This window comes from Cannabis sativa, chromosome 4, assembly GCF_029168945.1.
Source record: "Cannabis sativa cultivar Pink pepper isolate KNU-18-1 chromosome 4, ASM2916894v1, whole genome shotgun sequence".
Taxonomy (NCBI): Eukaryota; Viridiplantae; Streptophyta; class Magnoliopsida; order Rosales; family Cannabaceae; genus Cannabis; species Cannabis sativa.
In genome coordinates this window covers 7,083,592-7,100,347 of record NC_083604.1, presented here as the reverse complement: position 1 = coordinate 7,100,347, position 16,756 = coordinate 7,083,592, and the positions used below count along the sequence as shown (strand labels likewise).

At 31.4% G+C, this 16,756-nt stretch overlaps 4 protein-coding genes across 4 annotated transcripts; 2 read left to right on the top strand and 2 right to left on the bottom strand.

The window, feature by feature from the left end:
- Positions 1–1,481: 1,481 nt before the first annotated feature.
- LOC115712340 (uncharacterized) lies at positions 1,482–2,790 on the bottom strand. The gene has a single exon (XM_030640614.2). The coding sequence runs from the start codon at positions 2,636–2,638 to the stop codon at positions 1,865–1,867; it is 774 nt and encodes a 257-aa protein (XP_030496474.2). The 5' UTR covers positions 2,639–2,790; the 3' UTR covers positions 1,482–1,864.
- Positions 2,791–4,501: 1,711 nt separating this feature from the next.
- On the top strand, positions 4,502–5,927 carry LOC115714729 (uncharacterized). The gene is made up of 3 exons (XM_061113005.1): positions 4,502–4,868; positions 4,950–5,392; positions 5,472–5,927. The coding sequence occupies exons 2-3, from the start codon at positions 4,955–4,957 to the stop codon at positions 5,577–5,579; spliced, it is 546 nt and encodes a 181-aa protein (XP_060968988.1). The 5' UTR covers positions 4,502–4,868; positions 4,950–4,954; the 3' UTR covers positions 5,580–5,927.
- A 7,522-nt stretch (positions 5,928–13,449) lies between these two features.
- Positions 13,450–14,727, top strand: LOC133036760 (uncharacterized). Its single transcript, XM_061113490.1, has one exon. The coding sequence runs from the start codon at positions 13,450–13,452 to the stop codon at positions 14,725–14,727; it is 1,278 nt and encodes a 425-aa protein (XP_060969473.1).
- Positions 14,728–15,160: 433 nt separating this feature from the next.
- Positions 15,161–16,321, bottom strand: LOC115714330 (photosystem II reaction center proteins PsbY, chloroplastic). Its single transcript, XM_030642993.2, has one exon. It carries the CDS (start codon positions 16,010–16,012, stop codon positions 15,386–15,388), a length of 627 nt encoding a protein of 208 aa, XP_030498853.1. The 5' UTR covers positions 16,013–16,321; the 3' UTR covers positions 15,161–15,385.
- Between the last annotated feature and the right edge of the window lie 435 nt (positions 16,322–16,756).

Below are 16,756 nucleotides of genomic sequence, written 5' to 3'. Positions count from 1 at the left end.
TAATAATCTAAAATATTGATCTTAAGCGGCCATTACAGTTATCATATACTATCTAATTTGAATGAGATCAACGGTAATCGAGATCATTTAAATTTTTTTTTAGTGCAAAACTTTTTATCTATTTATTATGCATAATTTTATTTGACAAAGAGCCATAACTTTTTATTTGAATATTATTTATTAATGCATGTATTATAGTACGTTTGAAGCACCTTATAATTAAAGTTGTCATAAACTATAAAATTTCGATGAGATCGACGATAAATCGAAATCGTTCAGATATTTTTTTAGTACAAATTTTTCATCTTTTTATAATGTATTTTTTTTATTTGACAAAATTTATTAGTCAATTTTTATTTGACAAATTTTTTATTTGATTATTATTATTATTATTATTATTATTATTATTATTATTATTATTGCATGTGCTATTTTATTGTTCACTATTATACTTTAATGTAATACAACCATCAACATGTATTAACAAATAAAAGTTTAAGACTTTTCACCAAAATAATTACAAAGTTTAAAATTTTTATAGTATAAGAATTGTTCCATATTAGTAAACATTAAAAAAAATGAACTATTGTTTAGAAAAAAAAGAATAAAGAAATTCACGTTATTAAATTAATTTAAAATCTCAAATTATTGTATTGATATACAATAATTTTACTACTTACACCATTATTATATTATTGGTTGCATTGATTATTGTAGGATTAAATAACTTGAATATTTTATACTTTTTTAGCTACAATTATTGTGTTAAGTAGAAAATAAAATTAATTAAAAATAAATATATAAATTTCAGATTAAAAAAATAATTAATTGAAAATTATAACTAGTCATAAGATAAATAAGTAAAAAAAAAAAAATTAGGTTTGGAGTTTGTTAGTTGAACTTGTAATTAATAATATTCAAAATTAATTATAAATAAAAATATATATTAATGATGGTTTAGTTTTCAAGGATTAATTTGAGCCATTTGATTAAATGAAAGGCTACAAATTACTATCCATAGGTAAAAATTACAATACCTATTGTATTATAGTATAGATATAGATATAGATATTGATATAAATATAAATTTATTTAATTAATTGATTAATGGACCAGTTTGCTCTTTGGGAAGTCTCCTGGATCCCGAGGAATTGCAATGGTGTGGCCCATTCGGTGGCTAAATGGGCGAATCAGAACAATCGATTTGGTTGGATTGATTTGTCTTCTGAGAGTGGCGCTCTGCCCTCTGCGAGGGTTGACTGTCCTTAATTCTCTGTTTTGTTGTAGCTTAGGTTCTTCTCTTTCTGTTCAGTTAGTAGTTTACTTTCCTTTTGCTGTTTGGACTTAAGCTGTTCATTTCGTTTGTTGTGCTTTGTTCTCTTTGTGCCCTGTTCCCAGGGTTATTAATCAAAAAAAAAAAAAAAATAGTGGGTCCAAGTCCAATTATCCAAAGTTAGAGGACATTATTAGCATTGGCCGTAATCAATGCAATGGTATCAAGAAATTCCTTTTTGTCTCTTAAAGCATTATCAAATTCACTCTTTACTTCCACTTTACTTCTCTTATTTCACATAATTATTTTCTTAATAGAACAATTAAGCAGGCCAAGCCTCTCAATTGTTCTCTTCTCTTTTGTTGTTTTCTCATTACAATTATGAAAAGTAATTAAATCATATCATATTGGTGGTTGTTTGTATCTAATTCTCATCATATATAATATAAAAAAAAAAAATATATGTATATAAACCAAACATACATACATCTATGCACGTATCATCAAATAATTTATATAATATTAAAAAAAAATGGAGTTAAAGTTCAAATAAATGAGAAAAAAACAAGTGGAATAATCGTGACCGTTGGATCAGTTCTCACGTTTACGAAAAACAACCTCGGTGTCCAATCCAAAACCGTCGATTTTTTTCAAGTGAACCAAATCAGAACCCTTAAACAACTTCACCAAAGGTTCGGAACTATACAAATCATTAGCTGAGTACTTATCAGCCCGTTTAGATATCGACACGTGTAAAGCGCAAACGCCACCTGGCCTCAACGTCCGTTCGATCTCCGCAACGAACTTTTCCGGGAAAAGCGCGTGATCAAACACGTTAGAGAATTCAAAATCGAAAGTCCCGTTTCGAAACGGTTGGTTATGAAAATCTCCTTTCACTACGAGAGGAGGATAAGGCACGAGATCGATCCCGACCGAGTCAGATACTCCGATTCGCCTCAGTGCTTCAACCTCCTGGCCGACTCGGGCTCCGATACAGAGAGCTTTGGAGTCGTTTGAGAGAAGATTTTGTCGTTTCAATTGGTCGAAGAATTGAGAGAATACTTTGATTTTTCTTTCCCAATCTCGTGTTGTCCATATTTGGCGGAGCTTTGGGTTGAGAGTCTTGTTGAGCTGGCGCTGGATGTAGTTTTCGTAGGAGGAGTATCCCGGTCGTATTCTGAGGAGGTCACCGGAAACTGAGTTGGTGGTGGTGGTGGTGCGGTGATTGGGTTGAAGGGAAAGGAGGAAGAGAAAGAGAGGGAGTGAGAGGAAGAGAGAGATAAAAAAGTATTTGAGTATTATTATGAATGAACGGTGTTTGTTGATTTGATGATGAGTTGAACTGGTTTTCATCTCGCTCTGCATGAAACTAATATATAATCTCTTTTCTTTTTTCTGTAGAAAGTTTAAGAATGTTTATATGGTGAGTGTTTATATATGTAAATATATATAACGTTCGCCAATGAACAACGTGATAGTATGTCACTATTGCTAACCCTATATATATAATTGTTGGGTTGGGTTAGTTATAATATATTATTAGCTAGGGTTTATATTGTCAACCAAAATGTATTTTAGGAGAGGTGCTTTATAATGATTTTAGTCATACGTGTAAAAGTGATTTTTTTTTTTCTATCTTGTTCGATTTTTATTTGAACCCTCACAAAATTATAAGTAATATTTTTAAAAGATAAATTTAAATCAATTTTAAAAATTAAAAAATAACTCTATAACATTTTATAAGATTATCTTTTTTAAAGAAACGATATTGTGTTATATAATTATTTTCATATATTTTTTAAATCATATATTTTTTTGACACACATACAATATTGAAAATAAAAAATTATTAAATAAGGTGTAAATAAAGCTCTCTCTAACATTTATATTTAATATTTTAGATTTTAATAATTTTGTTAAACAATATCTGAACAAGATGATTAATTGTTTGGGTCGGGCTATTCTTTTTCAAGTCATTGATTAGCGGGGTCCGAATGATTTTTATGCTAATTTACACTTTTTTTTTAATTAATACAACAAACTTTAAGTCAAAAAGAATATTTTGAATTAATATATTTTAATTTAATATTATTAGAAATGGCCAATTAGTATAGAATGTGATAATCTCATACACAGGAGGTGTTAAACAGTAGTAAAACTATAACAAACAAAAAATACATGACTTAGTAGTTAATAATGGGATAAATGCGTTAATTATATATATACAAAAAATACATTTATAATAAGGAATGATCATCTAATATAGTCCACATATTATATAATATAAAAATAATAACAAATTTATTTTATGATGAAAAAGAAAGAAAAAAAAATGGATAATGTGGCAGTATAGATAATGAAATATATGCTCCATGATCATGCAATAACATTCGAGAGGCGAAAAGAAAAGAGAAGATAGTAGTGGAGATGGGTCGTTCTTAATGCTGTATATATAATATATATACCATTAATTATTGTATTTATATATGTATATGTATGTAGATAATGTAGTCTCCACCTTCCCCAGCTGAATATTAATTTTTGGGCTGTCTAGATCATAAATTCAATTAGTGCTATTGCTATATATACACATATATAAATGCGTTACTATATTAATTAGTTTGATCCAGAATAATGATTCTCACCACTTGATCATACTTATTATAACTTTCCGTGAATGACACGAATTAATTACTTTTCTTTTTCTTTATATTCTTTTTTTCCTTTTCCCTTGTAAAAAAGTGAGAAAAAAGAAAAATGATCAATCAATCCGTGAGTGAGATTTATTATAATGCATATACATACATATTCAAAAATTGTGGTGAACATTTTTTGACTCACATATATATGTGTCCAACACTTTATAAGGCTAGCTAGCTTTAGCTATTAGTATAAATAAATACTGAGTCTCATATTCATTAATATTGTTTTAAATTATTAAAAGAAAAAAAGACTTATTAAAAATTATAAATGAAAAAGTGTTATTTTAGAGTCTCCATTTGTAAAGGTCACACTTAATTTAGAACACTATGGTGTCTCTCAAGGGTACGTACCAGGCAACTTTAATGGAAGATGAAAAAGGATAACCTAACCACCACACACCAGCTGCCCGATTAAAATTAATTCTCATAATATATATATTTTCTTAGCCCAAATATCACTACAATATATACTATGACGAAGAAAAAAACACCACCAATATTTCTATTTTGTTTTATTAATATATTTCTATATAACAACATAAACTAATAATTATATATAGTACTGGTATTGTTGTGTGTGTTTATGCAATATTATACATATATCATATGCTATATTTACCATACATAGAAGATAAGGATGAATAAAATGTTTAATAGAGTGCGTGCTGCGTTATTAATTCTAGAAACCAGTGCTCTAACGTGGTATCCGATCATATATTCTTAGTTTCTTTCTTCTTATTTATTTATTTTTCCTGAGGAAATAATATTCTTTCATTCCTTTTACATTTATCTATTTATCTTATCCATCTTTCTATCTATATATCTTATCCATTGAAAATAAGAAGTTACCTCCACTCAAACTACTTCAAAGTAAGATGGGGAATCAATCACAGGTGGCTGATGTTGTGAATGTTGAACTTTTTTGTTTTGCTTTTTTCCTGTTGTACTAACTGCTTATCTTTTTTTCTTCGTAGACAATATGAGTCTTTTGGCTGCTATGGCATCTTATTCAAATTTGAAACAAAAAATTCTGGTGTCGAAGGAATTTGAACCTCCAATCAAGGAAGTTTCCATGGTATCCCTGTTGTTTCCGTTGCATTCAAAGAAGAAAGTCAAAAAGAGGAGTAGACCTATTGATGTTGCTTCTCCTACTCAAGACTCTAGCAGAGAGAAGTTTAGTACTGCTGGTGCTGATGAGAGAACTACAATCGATATCTCTCTGGATGAGGCTGAGACTGGTGTTCCGAACTCTGGTTTAGATTTAGTGGAGCAGCTGCGTGCACAGGGCTCCGGGCTTCTTGCCCATGGTGATACCTTGATTGGTTCCAAGGCTGAGAATATCCTGTTACAAAAGTTGGTCAGCACTAAACCTCCACAATATGTTATTGCTCAAAGATGCTTCACCAAAATCTTCGAGGTAACTATTTTTTTCTTGTCTCCTTCAAGCTAAACTCTCTTTTGTTTAACATCACCTGGCATCGTTTTCTTATCTTCAGGCTTGTGTTGGTTATGCTTACACCATGGATAACGAACACAAGAAGGTAGTTGAGCTTGCTGAGAAGCTCGAGGCTATAGAAGATCGTGATGTTGCTGCAAAAGACTAGGTGACTGCTTTGAAGGAGAAGATTGATTCTCTAGACAGTGAGTTGACTAATCTTTGAGAAGTGGCTATTGGTGTCAAAGCTCAAGAGAGTAGCTTGAAGAAAAGCTTGGAAATTGCTCGGAAGAAGACTTCGGGTATTGAAGAGCCTTCTTGTCTTGCACTTGATGTACATAGTTAAGCTGCTGCTGAGCTTAGAGATCAAATCAAGGTCTTGAAAGATCAAGTAACTACTCATCAAGTTGTTCTTGACATCACCTTCTACGACGGCTTATGATTTGATGCCATCTACAATGATTGCTCTGCCAATGGAGGAGCAAAGTCATTCAATTGGTCGGCCTTCCTTGATAAACAGGTGTCGAAGTTTGTAGAGCGCTATGAGCAGCGTTTTAAAGAAGCTCTCCAAAAAATAGACTTTACTTTAAATGGCAGTGAGCCAATGGTCGAAGAAGTTGGAAGAGTTGAAGGCTACAACCCTCAACATCCCTACTTTCCTCCTTTTGCTATTGATGCGCTAGTTGCAGAGAGTGAGGAAAAGGATGAAGCTACTATTGATGTGATAAGCTTCGAGGATGTTGTTCGAGTCCATTCTTCTTTTTTGTTTTTAGCATTTAGCTTTAGTGTGTTAGTTGGTCGTTCTCGAGAGACCTTTTGATGTGGATAAGCCTTAGTAAAATGTTATCAGAATTTGTTTTAGTTAAATTAGAAATTATTTTCAACTTAATAAAACTTTTATTCCGATGTTAGCTTTCTTTATTTTACTTTATCAGTTATCGCTTGACTGTTTAACACTTACACAGTACACCATATCTTAAGAAACTCGATCACTGGAAGTAATGTCACTACTTTTTAAAGTTATCTTTACCATAAGAGTACTTACACAGATGTGCAAAAAAGTTTTGTATGCTCGTTTAGCATATGGCTCTTGTATAACATGACCTATGTACCCCCCAAGTGATCAAGGAAGTTCCTTCATTAGTCAATTTCCATATCGAATCTCCCTGGACCTTCTTGATCATTCCTCCTGGGTGGTATTACAAGCGTGAGCACTCTGCACTTATCCAAGGATTCATGAGTGGTAATGTTGAACTCAATAAAGAAACAATCGAAGTTATCTCAAGACCAACCCTACAAGCTTTACTCAACGCTTGAGAGTGTTGTCAGGTCTGTAAGCTGCAATTGATTAATTCATATGAAGTAAAAAAAAAAACATTGTTCAATATTTTTTCTCATCAAATTAAATACAATTAATTTACTGTGAGCTAAGTTGAAAGAAAAAAAAATGCATTTGAAGTAATCCAAGCTTAGCTGAAGTGATACTTACTATACTAATGTCCTATTCGACTTTTTAGTATATATAGAAGTCATACCTTAGCAATGGACCTCTTATCTTAGAGACAACTTCGTCGTAACCCGTTAGTTTAAGAGGCAATCGATTCACTTGTACAAGGTAAAGTAAATCTCACTGTGTAGTAGTGAGTTGTGTTGAGGACAACTACTTTTATTGGTAGTATCATCCACTACTAGGAAAACCCCCTAAGTCCATCAACATTAGACTAGATAAATTTTTCGAGTCTCTTTTGTATTGGACATGATAGCCTGAGACATAAAAAGGGTATTCGACTAGAAAAACATTTCTAGTCCAACATTATTGGACCATAAAAGCATTCCCACAACATGAAACTTAATTTTTGGACTAGAAAAACATTTATAGTCCAACAATGCTGGACTTGAAAAGTGATCCCACGCTGGGAACACCTTTCTAGTTCAACTAAGTTGGACTTGAAACTAGATTTTTTTTCTAAATTAAATGCTGTAAAATTAATTTCATTTTTTATTTTTATATTAAATTACAAATAATTATTTGTATTATATAATGTATTTTTTTTTCTAACAAATTATTTATAATTAACTTAACTCAATTAATACACATAAAAAAGATAAGAATTTCATAATGATGCAATGGTTGTATACTTACTGTACACCATTACTAGATTCATGGATGTCCTGATCATGAACTTAAGAAAAGCTAGAACTATTAACTAAGGTTTGCATGTTTGATAGCTATTCTAAAGTAATTAAGGGTGGACCATCCTATGGTCATTAAGATAAGAAAGTGTTTGTTTAAACGAATACTACTTTTTTAAGAATATGACTAAGTCTTAAAATAAAGAAGTACAATAGAGGAGATACTTTTTTATTTTCAATTCCAAAATGTTCTATCATCTTATTCTATATAAGATGGTCCCACTGTCTCTGTTGTCTTGATGCAACCGATGAGGCCAATACCATTAATGTTCCTAGACAGAAATTCACGGTATCTCCTCGTAGTAGGAGGGTTTCAAGGAACCCATCCTATAACTATTGGAAAATATTTTACCACGATCTAGATTTACTAACAAGTATGTTTTTAACATCCTAAGTATGAATTTTTAAAACAATGAAACTTAAACACATATAAAGTTTGAGAAACCTTACGTACATTGATTGCAGCGGAATATAATGACTCCTCCCACTTAGAGTTGTTCCTTTTTGTCACAGAGTATTATCAAGATCTGAGCCCGATTCTCCTCAGTTATTTGGATTCTTCACGGTCTTACACACTATGATTGAGGACTAACTTGCTATGGGTGGGTATGCACTCAATCACTAAGGCTCCAAAATATTTTGTGAAGAACACTCAAGAATTCAAAAATTAGAAAGAAGAAGAAGTCTCAAAACACTAGTTGTCTGACAGAATGAAAACTAGGTTTAAAAGCATTAGTTGGATAATGAGACTATTCTTTTCTTTTTATACTAATTCACTTAGGGTTACGGTTGAATTATATGGAATAAAAAATGATAAAATAATGGCTAAAACAAAGAATAAGTGGCCGACCATATGTGGGCCCCACTAATTGTACTTTTGTTATTTTTTTAACTATTTATCTATTATTTCACAAATGCCATATTTTTTTAATTTTTATCCTATAAATGTCAAAACTATTTATTTAATAATTATAAGTAATGATCAAATAAAATTATCATTTATATTAGAGTAATTTGCGGCATAACCTCCTTAAGTGGCCAGGTTTTTGCAACTAACTCCCAATTCTAAAATTTTGGTGGTAAAACCTCCTAAACTCGTGTTCTGTTATAGCAGATTAACACTTCCATCCATTTTTAGCTGTTAACTGCCATGGTGGAATGTCTACGTGTACACAATGTACACGTGGCACAATTTTATTGGTCCACGTAAACAAATATTTAAAAAAAATAAAAAAATTAATTATTTTAAAAATAAAAATAAAAAAAAATCTTTAAAAATTAAATAATTTAAAATTAAAAAAACAATTTTAAAAAAATAAAAATTAAAAAAAAAACCCTAATAACCCTAGCCCATTCCCACGCCCTCCTCCTCCTTCTTCTTCTTCTTCTTCTCTTCTCTGCTAACCCTAATACCTATTCCCTAACCCAAACCCTAATTCCTTAATTCCCTCACTTCTCAAAACTAGTAACTAAATCAAGCTCACAAATCACAATAACCCCATTCCATTCATGGCGGACTACGAAGCCAACCACCATCACCATCACCACCATCTCCTCCAATAATCCGCACCCTCTCCAGCCGCATCTCCCACCTATAATTACACCAACCTTATAATCTGCATATAACTCTCACAAAATCATAGACCAATCTAAAATACAAAAATAACAACAAAAACAAAGAAAGAAAACGAACCACATGGAGAATCAAAGCCACTGCCGCCATTCTCAATCCTAGGGCGCTTAGTATCAAGAGGAGAAGCCCCAGCACCGTCGCAAACGGCGCAGGCCGAAATCCCACCGTCGCAATTGGCACTGTTGTGGTGAGCTGGCCAGCGGGGGCGATGTCGTTAGCCATCCAACCCAGCAGCGTAGATTGTGGCACGAGAGAGAGAGAGAGAGAGAGAGAGAGAGAGAGAGAGAGAGAGAGAGAGAGAGAGAGAGAGAGAGAGAGAGAGAGAGAGAGAGAGAGAGAGAGAGAGAGATCACAAATATTTTTTCTCAAAAATACAAGTATTCTAGTTCAACTAAATAATGCTACCGTACAAATAATCACCACAACATTATGAAGGAAGTTACGATCGCTTTTGACTTTTGACCGCAGTACCAATGCGTTAAGACTATGGCCAAATGGCATTGCCAACATACATGAGTTGCTCGGAGAATGGACATTGAAAGAAAATACAAGCATGACAGTCATATCCAAAATTACACTTTGGGCAAAATGTAGAAATAATAGTGATACCTCTTGTTATCAAGTGATCCCTCATTAATAAGTTATTATGAGAGGTTTGCAAAAAAATAAATATGTGTTTTGGTGTGGATAATCTACACCAAATCACTTTACAATTATCGATGTTAGCATAAGGAATGAGAAAGGAATTGTAAAAGCTTGCTTATTTGAAATCTAACCCATTTTCTAGCATCCAGGATTGTATCTCGTGTAAAAATATCTCTAAGATTGAGTTTACGTCAATACCAACTCACACCCCCTTTCTTATTGATAACTCAAAAGTCTTGGTGTTTTAAGTAGAGGGCATTGATCCATTTAACTCAAATGAATCTTGCTTCCTAAAAACAGTATATCGAGTAATCGAAGTTTTGTTCCACTTAGCTCCTTCACGGAATTCCAATCCTCCTTAGTTCTTAGGCTTGCAAACAAGATCCCACAGGGCTAAGTTCATCTTACTAGTATTATCTTTCACACCCCACAAAAAGTCCCTGCATAGTTTATCAACATCCTTGACTAATTTCTGTAGGAGCATAAAAATACTCATCCAATAAAACGGATGCCTAACAACACCAATTGAATCAATCCACTCTACTAGCACACAAGAGATGTTGGCTCCCCCAATTATGAAGCTTCAATTGAATCAATTTGTAGATTTATGCTTTAATAAAATATTAAAATTGAGATAATTAAGGAGAGAAGAGAAAAATAATTTTGGAGTAATTTTAAAATGCCATGTCACTGCCTCATACTTCTCCTTTATATATACACTAGTAAATATCCCGCGCTTCGCGGTGGATATATAAGGTATTTTAAATTATATATAAAAAATAAATTGTGTATTTTGATTAATAATGATTACTTAGTAAAATTATATTAAAATTTTAACTAATCTATTAAAAAATTTGTGACATAAATACTTAAAATATTAAATTTGTTGCTAACAAATATCGAAATTCAAAAAATAGTAGCATAAATTCTCATTAATGGTTTAATTATTATTCTGATGTGTGTGTTAAGTTCTCGGTTCAAATTTTATTGTGTGTTTTTAAGGTTTGAGTTTTAGTGTTTTACTGGAGTTCTAATGTTTGAGTTTGTGTTTATGAGATCTGTTTTTATTTATTTATTTTTATAGATTTTGAGAACTTGAAATTTGATGTTGTTTCTATTAATTATTGGGATTGAAAGTTTAATTTTTCATACGGGAATTAAAATTTGCCTTTTCGTTTCATTGATTGAAAAATATTAGTAGAAAGTTTATGGAATGAGAATTTTGAATATGTGAAAATAGAATTGAAAATAGCATTTGAGTCGAGAATCAAAGTTCATTGTTAATCTCCTTACAAAAAAAATTATTGTTAATCTGTAAAGATAATATGACTAGAAGAAGATGGAAAAATTGATTTTTATTTCATTTAATATGTATATAATTGAATAATATGAATTTATTTTAATTAATTTTTATTTTTTAAAATTATCTTTTCTAAAAGAATTATTAGTTTGGCCAATACTATATTTACATGTGGCATTTTATTGATCAACTAACAGAACGTTAAATTGAGTGTTAAGTTTAGAAATTTGAGAATATCAATCGGAACTACAATGGTGACATCAACTTTATATGATCGAAAAATAAAAATAATATATTTTGAAAAAATTTGATTCATAATCTCATACATGTTTCTTCTTCTACATAATCTCACACTTGCTTTTGTTTTTTTGTTCAATTCATAATGTTTGATTCACAATAAATTCTTTCTATAAAAAAACACTTTTCTTATATTCTGCAAAGTAAAAAAAACTTCACACATATGTATAGTTATGAATATATATATATAAATAATTGAATAATTATTTAATTTAATATTATTAATTTAGTGTATATTTATTATTATATGTTTTTTAAAAAATAATTAATTTAAGATAGATATTTTTATAAAAAAAATTTATTAAAATAATGCTAAAATATTAATTTGTAAATTTATGCTCTAATAAAATATTAAAAAATTGAGAGAATTAAGGAGAAAAAAGAAAAATAGCTTTGGAGAGATTTTAGACCGCCACATCACCGTCTCATACTTTTCCTTTGTATATATAATATAGATTGATTGATATTAAAATTGAGCTAATTTACGAGAGAAGAGAAAAATAATTTTGGAGTAATTTTAAAATGTCATGTTACTGCCTCATACTTCTCCTTTATATATATTGATTGATATTTTATATTTAATTTGTATTTTTAAGGTGATAATTTAAATTTAAAATACTTAAAATATTGTAGATATTTTTAATCATAGTTTTAACTTTATTGGTTTAACTTTGAATTAAAATAAAAAGGAAAATTATATTAAGAGACAATTTTTGTTCAATCGGGCACAAAACGATTCACCACGATATCTCACTTGGATTTTATTGTATATATATAATCACATTCAAATGACACACCAATGTAACCGAAATAGCTAAAAAAAATTCTCAAATATCAAACTCTCACCTCATTTCAAAAATTAAAAAAAAAAAAAAATACACTACCTAATTAAAAAAAAATAAACATATGTATTGCACTTAACATCACCTAATTGAACCTAATTAAAAAGAAAAAGAATTATACATGCATTGCACATAACATCTACCTAATATAAAAAAAAATAAATAAAAAAATAATAAGCCCTAAAAGAAAGCTATCACTTATAGGTAATAACCTTTTAGACATAACATAAATTTTTTATTACTTAACATCATTTTTACTTACATTAAGAAGTAACTTATCATTACCGTTAGTATTTAAATATAAATTATTTTTTATAAAAATACATTTAATCACAATAAATTATAATTTTTAGGATTAATATTTTTAGCCACTAACTTTTTAGTGATAACATATAGGCTGACCTTTTGTTCAATACTAATGTTAGTCGCAACACATAAATTTTTAAGTTCAATTTGGTTTAATTGACATTAGTGTTTCTTTAGAAAAAAATAAAATTAGTATTACCATAAACTACAATAACAAATTATTGAGTTAATTAAATAACTAAATAAAATAAATAGACATTTTTTTTCGTCTCAGATAGATCGTCTTAATTAAAATTATTACTATCACTATCACGACTAAGAGAAGTAGATTTTTCTCACAAATTATAATCCTTGTGGTCTTTTTTATGTGGTAAAATTCTCACTGGAATCATGGAACTGGTTGATTAGGCTTTGAAAGTTCTATTTTTTTTAATAAATTATATAATTTTGTTAATAGCAATCAACTAAAATAACAATCTGCAATCTAATCAGGACATCTTCTCCGTCGTTGGAAACACGACAAGGATTAAAATTAGAAAAACGAGTCAAATAATCAATCGACTAATTCTTAGGTCATTTGATAAACAAACTAAAAATAAGATAAGATGAAAAATATTGCAGCATCACAGTTAACCTTAAGAACACATATATTTATTTTCATTTATCGTTCATAAGGCATGGCAGTAGAAACTGTTGTAGCAAGTTCATTTAACATTGTAGTTTGAGCACTCAACTATTGTGCAAGATGAGTAACTGCACTACTAACAAACAACCCCTTTTAACGCAAAGAATTTGTTATTCTCAACAACTAAAACACTTTAAAATGAACATTATTCGGGATCCTTGGTTACCTGACCCTGAAAATCCAATTGTTACTTCTTCTCATCCGGCCTTATTGGACAAAAATGTTAGTGTGTTGATGGTTCCTGGAGAGTTAGCTTGGGATGGAGACTTGGTGCGAGATTTGTTTAACAACAGGGATTCTAATTTAATACTTAGTATTCCCTTATCTTCAAGTCGGGTATGTGATTCCTGGTTTTGGAACTTGGAAAAAACTGGGCACTTTACAGTTAAATCAACATACAAATATCTGCAAATGAATAAGGAAGCAGGAGTTAATTTACACAGCTCAGGGGTATGGAAACTAATTTGGAAATTACGTGTTCCTCCTAAAGCTAAGGATTTGTTATGGCGAGCGACTTCAGATTGTCTTCCCACGAAAACAAGGCTGCAATCAAGACATGTGCCGATACAGAGCAATTGTCCCAGGTGTGTTGATCAACCTGAGACTCCATTTCATTGCTTGGTTGACTGTCCTTTTGCTGCACAATGTTGGAACTGGAGTGGTATCATGGTGAATATTCAGGGCTATGTCTCTTTTGCTGGTTGGTTGGAAGCTGTATTTGATCGAGTTGATTCAGCCATTAGAGAGCAAATTGCCGTGACCTGCTGTGCGATATGGAAAACCAGAAACGATCTAGCCTGGTCTGAGAAAGTGTCTACAGCCGAGAGTGTAGCTGTTCTTGCTCAAGTTACTCTCTCGAATTGGTCTCAAGCTCAAGACAGATCTTTCATTCCTATACCAGCTTACCTCTCTGCTGCTGATGGCTCGGATAAGTGGCAGAAACCAGCTGCTGCATTGATTAAAATCAATGTTGATGCTGCAACTTTTGACAGCAATGGCACATATAGTTTTGTGTGTGTTGCTCGGGATGCAAGTGGTAATTTAGTGGAGGCTATCACATGTTGTAGGGCTGGTACTGTACAACCAGAAATGGCTGAGGCCATGGGGGTTCGTGAAGCTCTAAGCTGGATTAAGAAGAAGGCTTGGCACGGGGTAGTTGTGGAGTCAGATTGTCTCTCGGTGATTCAAGCAATTCAGAGTAATCTTCCTTTATTATCTTATTTTGGAAGTGTTATATCTGATTGCAAATTGTTATTGGAACAAATTGGTGATGTTTCTATTTATTTTATTAAGCGGTCTGCTAATAGTGTTGCTCACTCCTTTGCGAGGGCTTCCTATTTTGTTGCTGATCATACTCTTTCAAGCAATGACGTTTCTACTGATTTGCTTCATGTAATCATGAATGATTGCAATTAATAAAGTTGATTATTATCTTCGAAAAAAAAAAACACTTTAAAATGCAAAATATATAATATTTCGACTAATCGCAAATTAATTTTTAATGTTATTTTATTGTGTTAGCTAAAACTTTGTCTTTTAATCAATATATACACTTCTAATTACTAACAAAAATAATTATAAATATTAATTTTTAGTAATATCAAACCTATCCAATAACCAATAATAAACGAAAATTTTGAATTTTCATCGTATTGATTAGTAGGTAGCTCCATTGTCATCTAAACGACACGTCGTTTGTCCTTCGAAAATCTCAAATCTAATCATTTATATACAAACTATTCCACATTAAATCCTTATGTGATCACACATGACAGAAGCTAGTCAGCTACAAAGTTACCCACCTTCAAATCTAACTACTCATAACAATCATATCAATCAAAAATCATAAAAAAGAAAAGATATATATCAATATATAATTTTGTGAAGAACTTGGGGGCGGTAACTAAATACACATCAAGAACAAAAAAAAAAAAAAAAAGCTAATCAATATGAAACATGTTTCATTACACAACTTTCAATAACAAGAAAGTTTTTTCTTTTTTTTTTTGTTCTTTTTTGGAAATTGCAAAGAAAATAAATAATATTTTAGAACAGAGAATTAACACTTAATTACTTACTGAGACCTCATCCTGTTGAGCTGGTTCAAAGCCGGTTGTAGAATATTGTAAAGAACCCAAAGAATAGCTGGAGATATAACCAACAACAGAAGCTGTCCTCTGTTATCACTCCCAGCAGCTGCAGCCTCGGCTATAGCCGCCAGCTCACCAGCCGATGCTTCTTGCGCACCCATCAGCCCTGAAGCCGCGGCTCCCAGCCCAAGTCCGAGCCCGATGGCTACACCCTTTGAGCTCCTCATGCGGTTCAGCTGGTTCAGAGCCGGCTGCAGAATGTTGAAGAGGACCCAAGCTATGGCTGGGATGATTGGAAGGAGCAGAGCCAAGCCGCGGTTGTCGTTGCTGGTGGCTTCCGCTGCTATGTCAGCTATTTGCTGAACCGCCATGGCTGGTTCGCAGGCGCTTAGTGTGGTGAATATGGCTCCTGCTATGGCTGTTCCTGCTATGGTAGTATTAAACGACTTGTCGTTTAATCCTTTGGGGAGGTTTTGGATTGAGAAAAGGGAATTGGGTTTTGATGAAATTTGCTTGGTGGGGTTGTTGTTGTTGTTCATCATCATTATCATTTTGTTGGTGGTTAAGCACTTGGTGTTGAGGATTGCCATTGTTGCCATGGTTGCTGCCATTGTTGGAGTATGAGTATGAGTATGAGAGGCTCTCTGTTTTGGGATTCGAAGATTAATCTGAGTAGAAAGAAGCTTGGGAGAGAGAGAGAGAGATGAGGTTTTGATTTGATTGGGTGGAATGGGAAAATTGGCAATATAGATGTGGAGGCAAAGTGGAATATGGACCAATAGAATTGGGATTTGTGGATTCTATTCTTATCTAGAGAGACTTTCATTTGGTGAAATTTGGACCTCTTATTTCATACCATTACAGCTACAATAGTTTCTTATCACTTTCTTTTGACATAAATCTTAATCTCAAGTGAGTTAAAGTTAATAATTAAACATATTTGATCAGCTTGTACTTAAATCTACTTCTTCTTTTGTAATTTCTTTTTGTTAAGCTAAGATCAGTAAGTTAGATTTTGAAAGCTTATATTAATATGAAGAGAAATGCTAAAGTTATTTTAATAACTGTAATATTTTTATTAGTGCAATTTAATATTGGTTCTTATATTTTATTTTAATAAAAATTATAAAAAATCATTAACCAATTATAAAGTGTCACCTCATAATAATACAAATTACTTTTAATTAGGGAGAAACCTTATTTAGCCTAAAAAAATGAATTTAAATATATTTCCAGCATTAGAATTATCTAACCATGGAAAGATTCAACCTTGATAATTTTTTATTTTGACACACACTACTGATTTTGTGATAGAGATGATAGGGGTAGACAACATTTAATTTAATTTAATTAAA

Bases quoted from the DNA above. Each gene is read 5' to 3' on its own strand.
- LOC115712340 (XM_030640614.2), bottom strand. From the start codon at position 2,638: ATGCAGAGCGAGATGAAAACCAGTTCAACTCATCATCAAATCAACAAA.
- LOC115714330 (XM_030642993.2), bottom strand. From the start codon at position 16,012: ATGGCAGCAACCATGGCAACAATGGCAATCCTCAACACCAAGTGCTTA.
- LOC133036760 (XM_061113490.1), top strand. From the start codon at position 13,450: ATGAACATTATTCGGGATCCTTGGTTACCTGACCCTGAAAATCCAATT.
- LOC115714729 (XM_061113005.1), top strand. From the start codon at position 4,955: ATGAGTCTTTTGGCTGCTATGGCATCTTATTCAAATTTGAAACAAAAA. The intron at 5,393-5,471 runs GTAACTATTTTT...TCTTATCTTCAG, and splicing joins GCTTCACCAAAATCTTCGAG to GCTTGTGTTGGTTATGCTTA.